General features: G+C 40.8%; 2 protein-coding genes across 2 annotated transcripts; one reads left to right on the top strand and one right to left on the bottom strand.

Annotated features, from left to right (window-relative positions):
• Window positions 1–442: 442 nt before the first annotated feature.
• Window positions 443–3,089, bottom strand: yipf4 (Yip1 domain family, member 4). Its single transcript, XM_030786301.1, has 6 exons — window positions 2,867–3,089; window positions 2,202–2,355; window positions 1,707–1,878; window positions 1,298–1,375; window positions 1,014–1,127; window positions 443–673 (listed from the first exon to the last, which is right to left on the bottom strand). The coding sequence occupies exons 1-6, from the start codon at window positions 2,922–2,924 to the stop codon at window positions 536–538; spliced, it is 714 nt and encodes a 237-aa protein (XP_030642161.1). The 5' UTR covers window positions 2,925–3,089; the 3' UTR covers window positions 443–535.
• Window positions 3,090–5,589: 2,500 nt separating this feature from the next.
• On the top strand, window positions 5,590–14,774 carry exo1 (exonuclease 1). Its single transcript, XM_030787481.1, has 13 exons — window positions 5,590–5,750; window positions 5,944–6,063; window positions 6,272–6,395; window positions 6,708–6,845; window positions 7,276–7,488; window positions 8,059–8,246; window positions 9,175–9,277; window positions 9,713–9,938; window positions 10,455–10,668; window positions 11,056–11,587; window positions 11,964–12,056; window positions 12,297–12,490; window positions 14,660–14,774. The coding sequence occupies exons 1-13, from the start codon at window positions 5,590–5,592 to the stop codon at window positions 14,772–14,774; spliced, it is 2,421 nt and encodes an 806-aa protein (XP_030643341.1).
• Window positions 14,775–15,151: the final 377 nt, after the last annotated feature.

Raw genomic sequence — 15,151 nt, 5'->3', positions numbered from 1 at the left:
AAAATGCGCTCACTCTCTCTTTTACAGATTAGGTTGGGATAAATGTGTAGTATTTACACAAAACCATTTCACAAAACATAAAAATAAAAGATGCAAAGTACATGGTTCCAGTATAAATACAGAGGCATTTGCAATATATTCATTTTTTAAGAGAAAAATACTTCATTTTTAGTGTATGAAACATAACGGCCTTTACAGGAGAACACCTTTGCTGAGTGTGTGTGAGAGAGAGAGAGAAAAGGAGAAAGAAAAAGAGAGAGATCTGAACACAGTCCTAACACAAAACAAATACCATAGTACCCTACTGTGAGCAAGGTCTGGGGGCCAATTAATTACATTTACATACACTATGTGCCTATAGTGTAGGACTGGTGGTGAGGTTTAAAAAAAAAAAAATACAGACGATAACAACAACAAAAAAAAAAAGGGGGGGGGGGGGGGGGTTTGCACTGAGTGATGAATCATCTGGTATGCCCTCCTCACGGTGCTTTGTGTCAATGTCCATGCAACGTGCCTTATTTAACAAGGTATCCAGTCAGACACCAGTATATAGAGAGAGGAAATAGATATACAGGAGGAAAATTGGGTATATGAGGAGGGGCTTCTTTGTTTTGAATTCATCACCAACAAGAAGCGACGCAGCACTATACGCAGCCCAGAATACACCAAACAGCTATGAGACAAAATAGGGAAATATTTTTTAAAAAATGGTTAACAAGACAACAGTTACCTTATATACAAGGTCACAAAATAAATAAATAAATAATTGTGTTCAAACCCAGGTATTCTAAAAATACATGTTTTAAGGCTACAGTAATGTAGGTCCTATATCTATTAGGTACCTGGTTAGCTTACATTCTCAGTCTACTAGTACAGCAGATGCCATACAAATAATAAAAGGTCAACTGTGATGCACAGGTATTCCCAATGTTACAGTGAATTCAGGTATTATGGTAACTATTTACAACTGTATAAAATAATTTTCTTGCTTTATTTTTTGGTTGTAAACTCACCTTTATAAGTGTGGAGACAATATCAAAGCTCCCAATAATCAAAAGCAGAGGAGCTATGACAATGAGAGGGAGCAACGAATAGCCGATCACTCCAAGGACTTGACCATAAGACACCTATCGAAACAAACCCAACATTTCAGGCACAAGATTACATTACATCACACAAATTACACTTAAACACCTATATGACATCTCCTGTATTTTATCACTGTCACTCTTTGACAACGCAGTTCAATTACAAGAGTAGTTCAGGCTTATTAGCAAAAAGCTTTATTTTAGCTTACCTCTCCACCAAGGACTCTTGCAAGAAGAAATATTGTCAGGGATCCAAATATCCAAATTGTAATAATCCAGGACACAACCTTGATGCAAATTACAAAACTTGAGTTAAGTAAGCAAAGTATGTCTATGTCTGCGTGTGTCACAAGCATCTAAGTAATTACAATGAAAAACACCTCATATCTATATACGATGACATCATTCTGATGTTTTACACAATTTCCCCTGATATCTCCCATCAGGTTTGCTCCAAGTGGTATGCAGACTTTTGACTACCACTAAATACAATCTAATGTATGACTATTTCTGAAGCAAATTAACCATCATTATGTAATGCCCTTTCTTACTGGCAACATATCAAAAACTCAGAAGCACTTAACATTTACATCTGAGTGTAATCAGCCTTATTCCTACCTTGAATTGGCCGTAGATGGAGATCATGGAGAAGAGGAGCACTACAGCCAGTGGTCCCCAGAAGTCTGGGTTATCTCTCACCACCTGTCTGTTAAACCCTAGTGACGGCATGGGCATCAAAACACAACGGATCTTATAGTAAATGTCCTTTAGGTCAATGTCCAGCTCTTCCCTGCAAACAAGAGTGGAGATGAAAGAATTTGAGATTAGGATATAGAAATAGAAGGAAACAGCAATACGAGAAAGAATAAAAAGAACATCTAACCCACATAGCATCTAGTGCTGTGCCACAGTAGAGATAAAAAAATCACATCCTCTAAAAATCACATACAACACTGGACCAGGTAGGTATTAATAAACAGTTACTGAGCTTACTATTATCGCTACCAAATGAAGGTTTAAATAATGTAACCATTATTGTACACCTTTGTCATTCTGAGTAGGGAACTAGAAAGTGATCTAAGTAAACATTTGGATAGTTGCCTGAGTACTCACAGGAGCGGTTTGTTGTCCTCTGTATCCTCCTCTTCCACCTCAAGCAGCCAGCCATAGCCCCGCTGCCTCAGAAACGTTGTGGCATACGCATCCCTGGGGTGCTCACTCCCCATACTGAGTTTAATGTCTGGGGCTTCAATTGTACCACTGAGCTCTGGGATGAAATGTTTTGATAGAAGAGACTGAGTTAACAAAGTCTTTGTAAATACAACACGGACTTAGAATGATTTACATTAAGTTCCTCGTGCTGCTTGTCTGTCTTAAACAACACTGTAGTCTTCTGCTTTAATCTTGGCTTTTTTATATATAGGAGACAGCCATCTACTGTCGCCAGTCTTGTTTTTGAATGGATCTAGTCACCTTCCGCGAATAACTCACCCCTAATAACATCAAAAATTGTTACATTAGGGATAAAAGGAAATGTTCTGCCTGTGAAAGTACTTGGGTCACATAGTATTTAGGTCCCATGATTCAATAGGTTGAAAGCGGATCCTGCTAACTTTTAGCAAGTAAGCTATCGAATATTTGACTAATCCGAATCTCGATTCCGAGAAGTTAAAGATAGAATCAAAACGTATCACATGATTTGATTTCTAACAAAGGCAACAAATTCAACTAAGACTAAATGTGCGTTGGATGGGGCCTGTAAGTCACAGCTACGTTACCTTCAGCGTCAGTGGAAGAGACGAATGTAAAATCTCCGTTGGAAGGAGAGAACTGCATCGTTGACAATTGTCTTCACGACCCAAATACTTTCATTTACAAGTCGAAATGCATTCAGCTGTGTTTTAAAACGATCTCGAGGGTCGTTACAGGTCGGTGTTCACACCATTGCCACGTCTGATGAGTTGGTGAGGTTAATTTTGGCCTCGGCCCTGATACACAACCACCCCAAAACACACCATGAAGGAAGTAGGAAGTGGCAGTAACGCAGAGCGACACGTCAAAACCCAGTAGGACAACGAATAGTGCGCCACCGAGCGGAATTACATAGATCATGCAGGAAGAAATACAATATATTGCACCGTGCTGCACATATGTAGGCCTACGTGTACACGTCTAATCGTGTCATGTTGTTTCTTGATGTGTTTGAGCAACAGTGTGCATGTGTTGTGACGTCTCATGAGTTTATTTACTTGTTTGTTTGTTTGTCCGTATCTCATCGCATGTGCTGACCAGCAAAGGGAAAATAGGTGGGAACGACCAGCAACGCAACTATCTCAAATGTCGGTGAAGATGGGAAAAGGATTCCTTATCCTTATTAACGTAGAGTCGGAGAGACTATGGGCGGAGACAGGGTGTTGTATGAAGTGTTTTCTCACATATCGTACCTGTTTTGTGTCTGAGTCTGTTATCTTGTCTTGAATGCAGTGATTGGCTGCCAGAGTAAATCTTCTGTGTTCTTATTCTTTGTGAAGTATATACTGCTAGAGGCAACTGTGAATGTAACGTGTGAATTATGCTCTTGTTATCTTGTGACTGTGGTGCTGTTTACATAAATTATTGTGAGCCCACAGTGTGTGTGTGTGTGTGTGTGTGTGTGTGTGTGTGTGTTTGGGGGGGGGGGGGGGGGGGGGGGGGGGGCGCTCTTATGTGGGCCAAGCGCCAGGAGCTCTCTCACTAATAAAAAGTATTATAAATTGTGAACCCATTTCGGGTCCTTCTGTCAAGGGTGTCTGCCTCTCTGAAGTACTTCTCCAAGTGCTTATTGTAGGTACTCTCACTGAATACAGAAAATGATATACAAAGAGAGAGAGAGAGAGAAACTATGTACACGTGTCACTCAAAGAGTCGGATCGTTCCATGTTACCATTATTTCTTGCGAAAGAGGATTTCTGTCAGGTGTTCAAGTGAAGAAGCCGCCTCAGACTCAACCAACATTTTGAGGCATTACCGCCATCATGTGTTGGAAAACCGAAATTCTAACGAGAGATTTTGAAAACGAGTTATTGTTTGGTTGGCATTTGTGTCAAAATACCCAGAGTGTGAATTATACAATGGGGGGGGGGGGGGGGGGCACCTTTTTCTCCAGGGCTATATAGCATCGGATAAACGTTTCGAACCCCCGACCATTGTTTTTACCTCTTTTGGGGAGGTCCAAGTCTTACTGAAAACCCTGAAAATACCCCGTCCATGTGATGTCCGACAAAGATACTTTGAACACAATTTCATCCATTTAAGAGTTTACCTTAGAATCTTGCAGTGGCACCTTTATTTAATTTCGGAGCTTTGTAACTACGGGATGTATTTGACAATTCTACCTAAAAAGAAAAAAAAGATCTGCACAAAGTTGTACGTAAAATATAAAATATAAACAAGTAATCGTATATTTACATTGGAGAACCCTATCCTTAAACAGTCACATAGAATAAAAATTATCTGTATACATGAATAAAGCATTAACAGCCGTACTCTATCTCTATTCCTTGCGGGATTCTAAACTGGTAGGCATGTCCAAAAATGTGTACCAGTGTATCATTAGGCTTTCACATGTCGTGCCAATAGATCTCTCTCTCTCTCTCTCTCTCTCTCTCTCACTCTCTCTCTCCCACTCTGTTTTGTAAGGACCACAGGACGCGTCCAACACGCTCTCTCTAAAGTCTCTGTGATTGGCCACATTGTTTCACTCAACCAATGACACTGAGGCTGTAAGGAGGCGTCAGATTTTACCGCTAAAGTCGAATTTCTGTGAGGTATTTCGCCTTCGGCTGCATGTAATGTTAGGACCTAAAAGGGACCAAAGGAAACACTGTAAGTTTTACAATTTTATGAACTCACAGCACCAGAGAGTATTAACAACAGAAATTTAGCAATACAAAATGTATGTACAACGTTACATTTTGAGATTTAGCAAGCGGTGAAACGTCGAAACGTAGCAACATAGATTGTTAGCGCTCAGGCTAATATGAGCCTACTCCGGCTGATAACATTTATCTTGATGTTTAAGCCAAGCGCCTTCTACTAAAACTTCGATCTCATTCTGGAGTACAGAGTGTCTCCTTTCTAAATTATAAATTCGGCTGTTAGTCGGACGTTAGTCGGGTAATGCTGCTGATTTTTGAAATTTCACCAATGTTCTAAAACATTAGCTACGCTGGCTAATTTACAACTTTAACGTAATCCAGCTAAGACTGGTTTATTCAGAATGTATTGGACACATAAGGTGAGATACTGTAGATGATAACTTACTGGTTCATTGTGTATTAATGTGAAATGCCCAGACCTATTCAGATTTCAGAAATTTTATCAGTACGCTACATGTCTCTTTGAACACTGCCAGGGCTGTTTTTACACGCACATTCTTGACTCTCCTTTCTAAAACTGTTTATCTTCTGTTTGTGTTTTGTCTTTGCACACAGAATCTGTAAAATCCTGCTAGCAGGTTAAAATGGGCATTCAAGGGTTGCTGCAGTTCATAAAGGACGCGTCCGAGCCCATCAATGTGAAGAAATACAAAGGCCAGACCGTGGCCGTGGACACGTACTGCTGGCTTCATAAAGGCGCCTTTTCCTGTGCTGAGAAACTGGCAAAAGGAGAGCCTACCGATCAGTGCGTTTCATTTACCAGACAAAGTTACCACTCAGGGCCAGATATGCCTACATCATTTACACAACATAACATAATGAGGAAAACACATTACGTAACACCAAACGTGGAACAAAAGCTGATAAGATTATGAAAATCAGACTTTAATGTTTTTTTGTTATGTTTGCTGACCTTGTGTTCTCTCTCTCACTATTAGATATGTGTCGTACTGCATGAAGTTTGTGGATATGCTGTTGTCATTCGGTGTAAAGCCCATCTTGGTGTTTGATGGCTGCAACCTTCCGTCCAAACAGGAGGTAGAGAAGGCACGTCGAGAGTAAGTTTATTTTTTTTGTTGTTTGTTTAAATTTCCAAATGTAGGAATATTACAACAAGCCACACCCACTGAACTTCCATTTCAGACAGACATAATGGTACTGTGGTTTAAAAAAATAGCATAGCTGTACTGTACATTTTTGTCATCATTAAAGAAGTGACAGCTGTTTTTCTCTCCTCTCTCTCTATCCTGCCCCATCCTCCTCCAGGCGTCGGCAGGCAAACCTGCAGAAAGGCAAACAGCTCTTGCGCGAAGGGAAGATCTCAGAGGCAAGAGACTGTTTCACTCGCTGTGTGAATGTCACGCCAGCTATGGCACATGAAGTTATTAAGGTAAGAACCTCTATCACACGGCTCCTGTCACTGCAACATGTGTGACCTTTTTTTTTTTTTTTTTTTAAACTGGTATTGTGAAACACAGACAATGCACAGTGTACACTCACACACCCATACAACTTCGGAACACATCTGCTTTTGTGATGTAACTGAGCAAAAGGTAATCATTTGTTCAGTTGGTGTCTTGAATGCAAAAAGGGTAATAGTTGCTGAAATAATTTGCTTGGTTAGTACTGTGAAGCTGACATCTGACCAGGATTCTAGAGCGTGTCTGTTGATAAACTCAGTAACCGCTGGGTCTCTCTCCAGGCCGCCCGCCTCAGAGGAGTTGACTGTGTGGTGGCCCCATATGAAGCTGATGCCCAGTTGGCATTCCTGAATAAGACAGGCATGGCTCAGGCTGTGATCACTGAGGACTCTGACCTGTTGGCATTTGGCTGCAAAAAGGTATCAGAGTTCAAAAAAAAAAAAAAGCTCACTTTAGGAGAGTGGTTTTTTTTTCTTTCATTCCATGACCCAAAAAGAAGTATCTCTTTGATAGGTTTAGAAAAGCCCCAAGCTTATTTAATATATGAGAGTCAGTCGATGTTTTCAGGGCTTGAGCAATAATGAATAAACTGAACTGAACTTTGGATGTGAAACATAGTGCAGTTGTACACATGCCATTGAAACTGTTAGAAATGGTATAGTGTTACAGTTGTCTTTAATATGACTTATGTTATTACAAGCAAAGGATGCAGAAAAAGAGTGCATAGAGTTATTCTGAAAAATTGTTTTAGAAGAAAAAGACTTCAGTTACATATGCATCAAATAGTTTGAAAGTACAAATGATCTTCAGTTCATTTTTATTCCTTTATTATATGCTTTATCATTTTAGGTGATATTAAAGATGGACAGACAAGGGAATGGGCTGGAGATCGACCAGAACAACCTGGGGCGCTGCCGTTCTCTGGGAGATGTTTTCACAGAGGAGAAGTTCAGGTACATGTGCATCCTGTCAGGCTGTGACTATCTGCCGTCGCTCTACGGAATCGGTCTGGGCAAAGCCTGCAAGCTGCTCCGCGTGGCCAACAACCCAGACATACTGAAGGTGAGGAGGCTGAGGGGCAGAAACAAAAATACAGTCAATGAAAACAGGGCTGTTTAATTGTATTTGTGTAGTGCTGGGTTACCTAAGAAGTTTTTTGTTTTGTTTTTTTAAGATGGCTTGACAGTCAGTTTCTCACCAGTAGTTTGATAACTACATTTGAGGTCTCTCTGTACAACTAATCGATTTTAATCACTAAAGTGCTGGGTGGCAGTGAAAATATGACTGTACACGATCAGTACAGGGATGATTTGGGACACGGCTAATTTAGAGTGTGTCACAAATCCATCGTCACTGTTTTTGGACAGTGCTGTGCGCCAGTGTGCCAGCCTTCGGGTTTCTCCATTAAATCTGCTTTTGCTCTTGCTCTGGAGTTTGTCTCTGGAGATGTTTCCTACACTTTTTTTTTTTTGTATTGCTGCTTGCATCTTTTTAGATACTAGGCTGAAGTATGCTTAGAACATTCCTTTTCACGAATTCAACAATTTTCGGTCGATTTAAGTTGACTGCAGTGTGTTTTCAGACCTGTACTTTGCTTCCAACTGATACGCAACTTTGTGTGCTCATGCATAGGTGATCAGAAAGATTGGCCAGTATCTGAAGATGAACATCAGTGTGCCAGAGGAATACATCAACGGTTTTGTCAAGGCCAACAACACATTCCTGTACCAGCTTGTCTTTGATCCAATAAACCGAAAGGTGGTCCCTTTGAATCCCTATCCAGACGACATTGACCCAGCAACCCTCAGCTATGCTGGTGTGTATCCTTTATTCACCAATCAGATCTCAGTCCTGAGGGGAGCAGATTCAGCCTGGTGTGTCTCACAGTGCCCTGTGATCAGCTTAAAAAGTGGTACATATATTTCGAAAAGAACTCCTTCAGCTTGTCAGGTGGCCTGACACTGTGTCTCACAGTTTCTTTTGGTTTTGATCTCGTAATTTTGATTAAGCTCTGATCCACAGACAAACTTTCTCTGTACATTTTATTTGGAATTCTTTGTAAATCAGGAATCTCGACCAGTGAAAATTTGACAAGTTGCAAACCTTTTTTTTTTCCCTCTCAGAGATAAGACTGATGTAAACTTCAGCATCCATAAAGTACACAATGGCCTCTGTGTTTTAAGACCATGGTTAGCAACAGGGGTTTCTCACTCACCCCTCCTGTTATCTTCATATATGAGTAGACAGGATAAGAGCGTAGGGGCAGGGAGCATTGCTTTTAATAATTTTGCAGTAAAGGTCACATCCTCCACTGCTTGCTGCAACAATGACTTGTGGTTTTGAGAAGGGAAGGAACCCTCAGAAAGGCGTGCAACACTTTCCTGTGACGGAAAATGTTTGCGTTGGATAATATACTGAAAATGTATAGAAACTAGTGTCATAGACCTTTGGCCGCTTTCCATTTTAGTATTACAACACAGCATACACTATGTACGTTTGAGCTTCATCTGACCTTCACACTGAGTTAGGGGAGAAAAGCATGCAGCGGTATTGATGTAGGAAAGACCAAAGCATCAAAATTGGTCAATTTATACATAGATTGAAGATGATGGAATTTTGGTCTTGCCGTCCAGCTTTGCCAGCGGTAATTGTATAGGAAAGCTGCATAGAAGTGCAGTTTTCTCAGCTCTTCACTCATTGAGAATCCAGTAGTGTGTAATGAAAGGTCCTTAATGGAGCAATATGCAGTCATGTAGGAGACAGCAAAGGACTGCAGATGGCTCTGGGAAACCTGGACATCCATACAATGGAGAGAATTGATGACTTTAACCCAGATGCCCCTCAGACACGGGTACACACACACACACACACACTCTCTCTCTCTCTCTCTCTCTCTCTCTCTCTCTCTCTCTCTCTCTCATAACTCAAGCTACGCCTTAACTAGGTTAATAACTAATTAGTACTATGATAATCACTATAACTCAGAGCAATACTCAAAGTGCTGTGTAGTCTAATACCTAATCTCCCGTGATGCGACGGGTCAGTAGTTCAGTTTCCCCACCATCCTTGTCCATTAAGACATAAAGATCAGCCTCTGCTGAGATGCAGTATGAGAATCACATTTGCTTAAAACATGGTTTATAACACCCATAAGTCATTTTTATATAAATGTATATTTTCCCATAACGAATGGCACTTAGTTTTAATTGATGTTTCATGAGATCCCGCCACTAATACATCTTTCTTTGCTCCTCTCTCTTCTTCTTTCTCCCCTCCCTCCCCTCAGCCTGTTAAGGCAGGCCGTAGTCGTAGCTGGAATGAGGCCCAGGAGAAAAGTGCCTGTCCGCAGGGAAGCATCTGGAGCCGTGGATACGTACCTGGTCAGACCCAGGTCACCCAGAGCTCCTCCTCCCCCCAGAGAGCTCAGCCCAGCCAAAGGAAAGAGATGGTAATTGGCCTAAAGGGTCTTAAACTGCCCCACAAAGAACCACAGGTCAAAAGACCCAGAGAAGGTAAATTACCAAAGATTATAAAATATGTAGCCCATATGAAATGTCCTGGCATGATGTATGTAGAGATGTATGCCTTTTAGTTTACAGGTACACAGTAATTACAACATATGATGTTGGGATGTTGTCATAACATGTGTGTCTTAGTGATGAAACCATTTGGTCACAGTAATGTTATCTAACATAACAGTGCTGATATTTGAAAGAGATTTTTTGTTGTTTGTGTTTCTTTTCTGCTGCTGGAATGATAAAGTGTTAATTATTCTGAGTAGCTCTGCCTTCGGGTGGCAACACCATGTTACATAACTTTGCTTTGTGTCTTTACGTTTGCTGTCTCAGCATTATGTCATTACTATTGTTATTATTTTGTTTGGTTAATTAAGGACTGACTATGATTTTCTTTCAAACCCCTTTTTAATTCCAGTGGGTTTCCCTCTGTCAGTAAACTTTTCTGTGACCTGAGGCTTTAGTTTTAAAAGTCTAATGATGTGTCACAACCTCTCTCTCCTCTTTTTTCAGACCCTAGTGTTTCAGAAGAGGACGTGCTTCAGCAGTACTCGTCTGTTGTCCCTAAACGTCAGCGTGCCGAAACCCCTCACCCATCCCAACCCCGTGTCGCCATGGCTGCAGTCAATGGCCGTCCAAGACCGCGGAACTGTTTTGCCACTTTATTGCAGTGGAGGAACCAGACTGAGGATGAGGATGGAGATGGGGAACAGGGCACTCGAAGCAGGTAAACGCTATCACCACATCATCCAGTGTCTAATTCCGAGTGTCCAGAATCAGCCTGCTCAAGGTTTTTTTGGATCATAATCTCAGAATATAAAGTGATTAGAAATGGTCCTGCAATCAATTGCATGTGTCTGGTAAAGTGTCTTTCAAAGCACTGATTAGTAGCTGATTTAGAGTATAGCCTAAAACCTGAGAATTGAAGTTCAGTTTCATACCGCAGACGTCTGATAAGATCGATGATATAATTAACTGTGGGCTGGGGGGTATGATATGTGCTTGGATAATATGTATTTATTAAGTTCACTGTAAGTGTATCGCCACAGCAAATCTCAATTGTGGCTTCTAACTACCAATATTTAGCGCATCACCTCTGCTTGCTCATTTCCAGGTTTTTCTGCAGTAGTGAAGACATACTGAAGCAGGACTCCTCAGTAAAGAAGGTATCAAGCAGCCCCCCCACTTCCAGCAATGATCTGTGTTCCGTAAAGTTGGACTCAGACCCAGAGAGAGAGGAAACCAAATCCACTACACCTACTGCCCCACCATCTGTCACTACCTCTCCATGCCCAGCCAATCAAGGTTTGGGTGTGTTCAGCTGGTCTGACAGTTCTAAGCTCATCTCCTCCAAACAGCCATTACCAGAAAGCTCCAGAAGCCCCAAAATCCCCTCTGGCCTCTCTGCTTTGCAGCAGTTCCAAAGAAAGAAGGAGACATTGTGCTGGTCGTCGTCCAATCAGAAGAGGCCACAGATACTTAGTTCTGATCCTTCACAGGAGGGCGGGGCAGAGGATGGAGGCTTACTCCCTGATACCCCTTCCTCTCAGGACAGTGCCTACTTCTCCCAGTCAAACAGTGCCCCCAGTGGACTGGAAGATATACCACCATCCTGCACACAGCTCACAGGGAGCTCACCTCAACCGGTACGAGAAATCACCTTAAATAACTTTTTGATTTCAAAATCACAGTCCCCCCATTCATGGTCCCCCCACTCAGCCACCTACTTCACACTTCGCTCTTCACCCATCACCCTTTTTCTTTGTCCTTTCTTAATTTTTTTTTCTTTGAATAGTGTCAAGTTGGATTTTGAACAGGTTTTGAACCATTTGCATACATTGCATCATTTTTTATAATGTGTATTTATCCCTATACAGTTTTTATGCATAATATTCACAGTTGCTTCAGTTTATGGAGAGTTAAATCACTTGTTCTTGGCAGTCTGTGTATTTCTTAGTATTGTGAATGTAAACCATGTAAGGAAATCCGCATGTTAATTGATTTTTTTTACGTCATGTTTAGGCTGCAGATACAGAGGGAGAACTGGACAATAGTGTTAGCCCCACAAGTTCCCCTGAGGCAGATGCAGTCAAATCTACACCCATGAGAACAAAGGTATGACGTGCGAAATGTCCAATTAAACCCATCTTTGAAATCCATTATTTGACTCCTCTGTGTTGAACAAACTTGTTTGGCATCTATATTTCTGTCTTTTGTCATTCCTCAGATGGCTTTGCCTTTTCTATTCAGATATCAAGAGATCTTTATTTATTTTCATTTAAAGGTTTCTCTCTCTCTCTCTATATATATATACACATATATATATATTTGTGTGTGTGTGTGTGTGTGTATAAGGTGTCGGGTCTGTCCAGGGCATGTCCTGGTGATCAGAATAAGGGTGGTAGGATAAAGCCTTCTGCTCCAGCCCGGGCCAGTGGACTTCGAAAAAAGCCCCCAGGAAGTGGAAAAAACCTGCTGTCCAACAATGAGAATAACCCAGGACTGCAGGCAACCATTAGCGGCCTCTGGAAGAACTTTGGCTTCAAGAAGTGAGTGTTTTTACAACTTGCATATAAACTTGCTATGTTCTTGACGTGCTGGTATGACACACACACAAACACACACAGACTTACATATGATGTTGCAGTACATTTAATATCATTAAGTGATGAGGTCAGAAATGCTTATTGTACGGGGGGGAAAAAATAATATACCCTTTCTATTTCTGTCACATTTCGACCTGTTATGTAAAATCTTTACCATTTCATATTTTTATTTTTGTACTTTTAAATAATTCTACACAGAGCACCTACCTGAGAAGAGCTGAGCGAGTTGAAACTCAGCTCAGTGTCTCACTCAATGTAAGCGTGCTTCATTCCACGCCCAAATCATTCCTCCACTCCCGCATAGCTTTCGCTCAAAGTAAAAACATGCGTTCTGATTCTGCTCTGACTTAGGTTTTCTCAGAAGCATCATTACTTGTCATTGTTTGACATTACCTGCATGAATTGGTTGGCCTTAAGTATTAAGTCTGTTATTGATAATGACATTTGTTTAGTGATGTAGGCTACTTCATAAACCTTATGTGGTTCAATCAATCCAAAAAGCCCATAAGCCTGCACAAGCACAAGGTAGAAGCCAAAGTTTTGTTCAGAGAGAGTTTGAGATTGTTCAGATATAAAATTTATTCAGCTCCCCAAGAATTTAATGGTATTCAGGTGTAGTCTAAAAGGCAAAAACTGAAACAGCTAATATTTGTTCTTTGATTGCTATAACTTCTGTCAACTGACAACAGAACACAAGTAGGCCTGTAATAAATTCAAATGTCTTATTTACAAAATGGATTACATGCATCTGGATAAAGAAAATGCAAAGACATGCTAAGACATGTTGGTTTTTCAGGAATGATATTGAACTTCACCTTGACAAAAGGTCAAGACTCGCCTCACTAATTGTTTTGGTGTAACATTTGGCAAATTCCATTTTGAAGTTGTAACTAGCACAAATGACATGTGGTGAGACAATGGAGAAGCAGGGCATTCTGAGTGGCATTGAAGCAAGGTGCCATGACCTGGAACAGTAATATTTCAGTCTTCTTAAATCTTCTCCCTTGTCATGATGAAATGAAATTATGAATGCTCTGTTCTTCGCTCCACTCAGCTTATTTATCCTGATTCTAGACTTGATAATAAAGGCTGATTTATACTTCTGCATAGGCTCCGTGTAGAGCCTACGCTGGAGCCTACGCGAGTGGCTGACTACGCCATTGTGAGCATTTACACTTCTGCGTCGCTCTGTAATGAAACCTGCAACACACTAGTTTACGTTGGGATTTCTATGCCACTGTGTTGATTTCCTCGTGCATTACAAATGACAAAGTAATGTTAAATAAAAAGTCGGAATTCAGTCATTGCACAGCAATATCTGTAAAACAAGTTTTGCGTTTAAAAGAAGACTAGTTTCTAAACTTTGGGGGACAAACAAACAGAGCTCTCAAAATAACGAGCGCTCAGTTCACCATTTTGCCGAAAATTTTCAGTCGCGACTGAAACTGAGTGGATCATGTTGGAGTTGGAGCTAATAAACGTCGAACAATAGTTACTTTTACTGAAATTACTGCAACACAGAAAAGTGAGAAGACATTGTGTACGACCATTGAACTGATTGAGCAGAAGGAGGGTGATGTGAACAAGCGGACCAATCACAGTTGTTGCAGTCTGCGTCAACACACGTCGCAGCAATGTGTAGTTACATTTCTAGGGAGATGCGCGTCAGGCCACGGCATAGAGTACGCAGCTACGCAGAGCCTATCGCCGTACCTACGATGTAGATTCGACGCAGAAGTATAAATTGGGCTTTAGCCGTCAATGCCATTTCTGACCACCAGAGGCAGTGCGTTGCCTAAATTGAGATCACCCTGCGGAGTTGTGAATGATAGGAAGTGGTAAAACTACAGGAGTGGTGTTACCATGAGAGAGGTGTAGGAAACTGTAAAACAAGAATGGTGTGGATTACTCAGAGGTGTTAAAGACATTCTTTTTACATGGCAGAGTAGAATTTGGAATGTGTTTTGCACTATGAATTAAAGGGATGGACTTTATGGGACGTGACATACAATGAGAAAAGCCCAGTGTTTCAGAGTTTTTAAATTTTTTTTAAATTTTCTTTCTCCTTTTTTCCCTTCTCCGTTAACACTCACTTCATTTGTCTCTTTTCAGGGAACATTCAAAAGTAAATCCTCAAAAGAAAGGCGAGCCCATGTCTCCAGTGATGGACAACATGCAAACAAACGTTCCTGAGCCGGATCAGGATGTGCTGCTGGTCTCTGGCTGAGTCAGAGAAGTCTGCTTCACCCGTCATGATGACCTGTTTTAGTTTGTTAAGTGGACCCTCAAACGAAAAGCCTCACTTAGCATACTGCACCAGTTCATATTTCTGTACAGCAAATGTGTCTAACTGTAGAAAAGTTTATGAATGTTTTTATAAATAAAATGATCCATGAAATTTGATAAAAACGTATGTTGTCTTTGAACCTAAAGTATCAGATTATTGGATAGGGTTGTATCAGTAAATTGCGTCTTTGAAATATGTCAATTGATCAATAAATCTTAGAAAAACAATACATGACATTAAAGTTGAAACAAGATACAGGCCTTCAAACCTAAACTAAAATACTTTTAATTCATGTAATGCTAAATTCTGTATACGAC

Source organism: Chanos chanos, chromosome 10 (assembly GCF_902362185.1).
Source record: "Chanos chanos chromosome 10, fChaCha1.1, whole genome shotgun sequence".
NCBI classification, from domain to species: Eukaryota; Metazoa; Chordata; class Actinopteri; order Gonorynchiformes; family Chanidae; genus Chanos; species Chanos chanos.
Note: the sequence above shows the minus strand (reverse complement) of the source record. Positions and strands in the feature narration are given on the sequence as shown.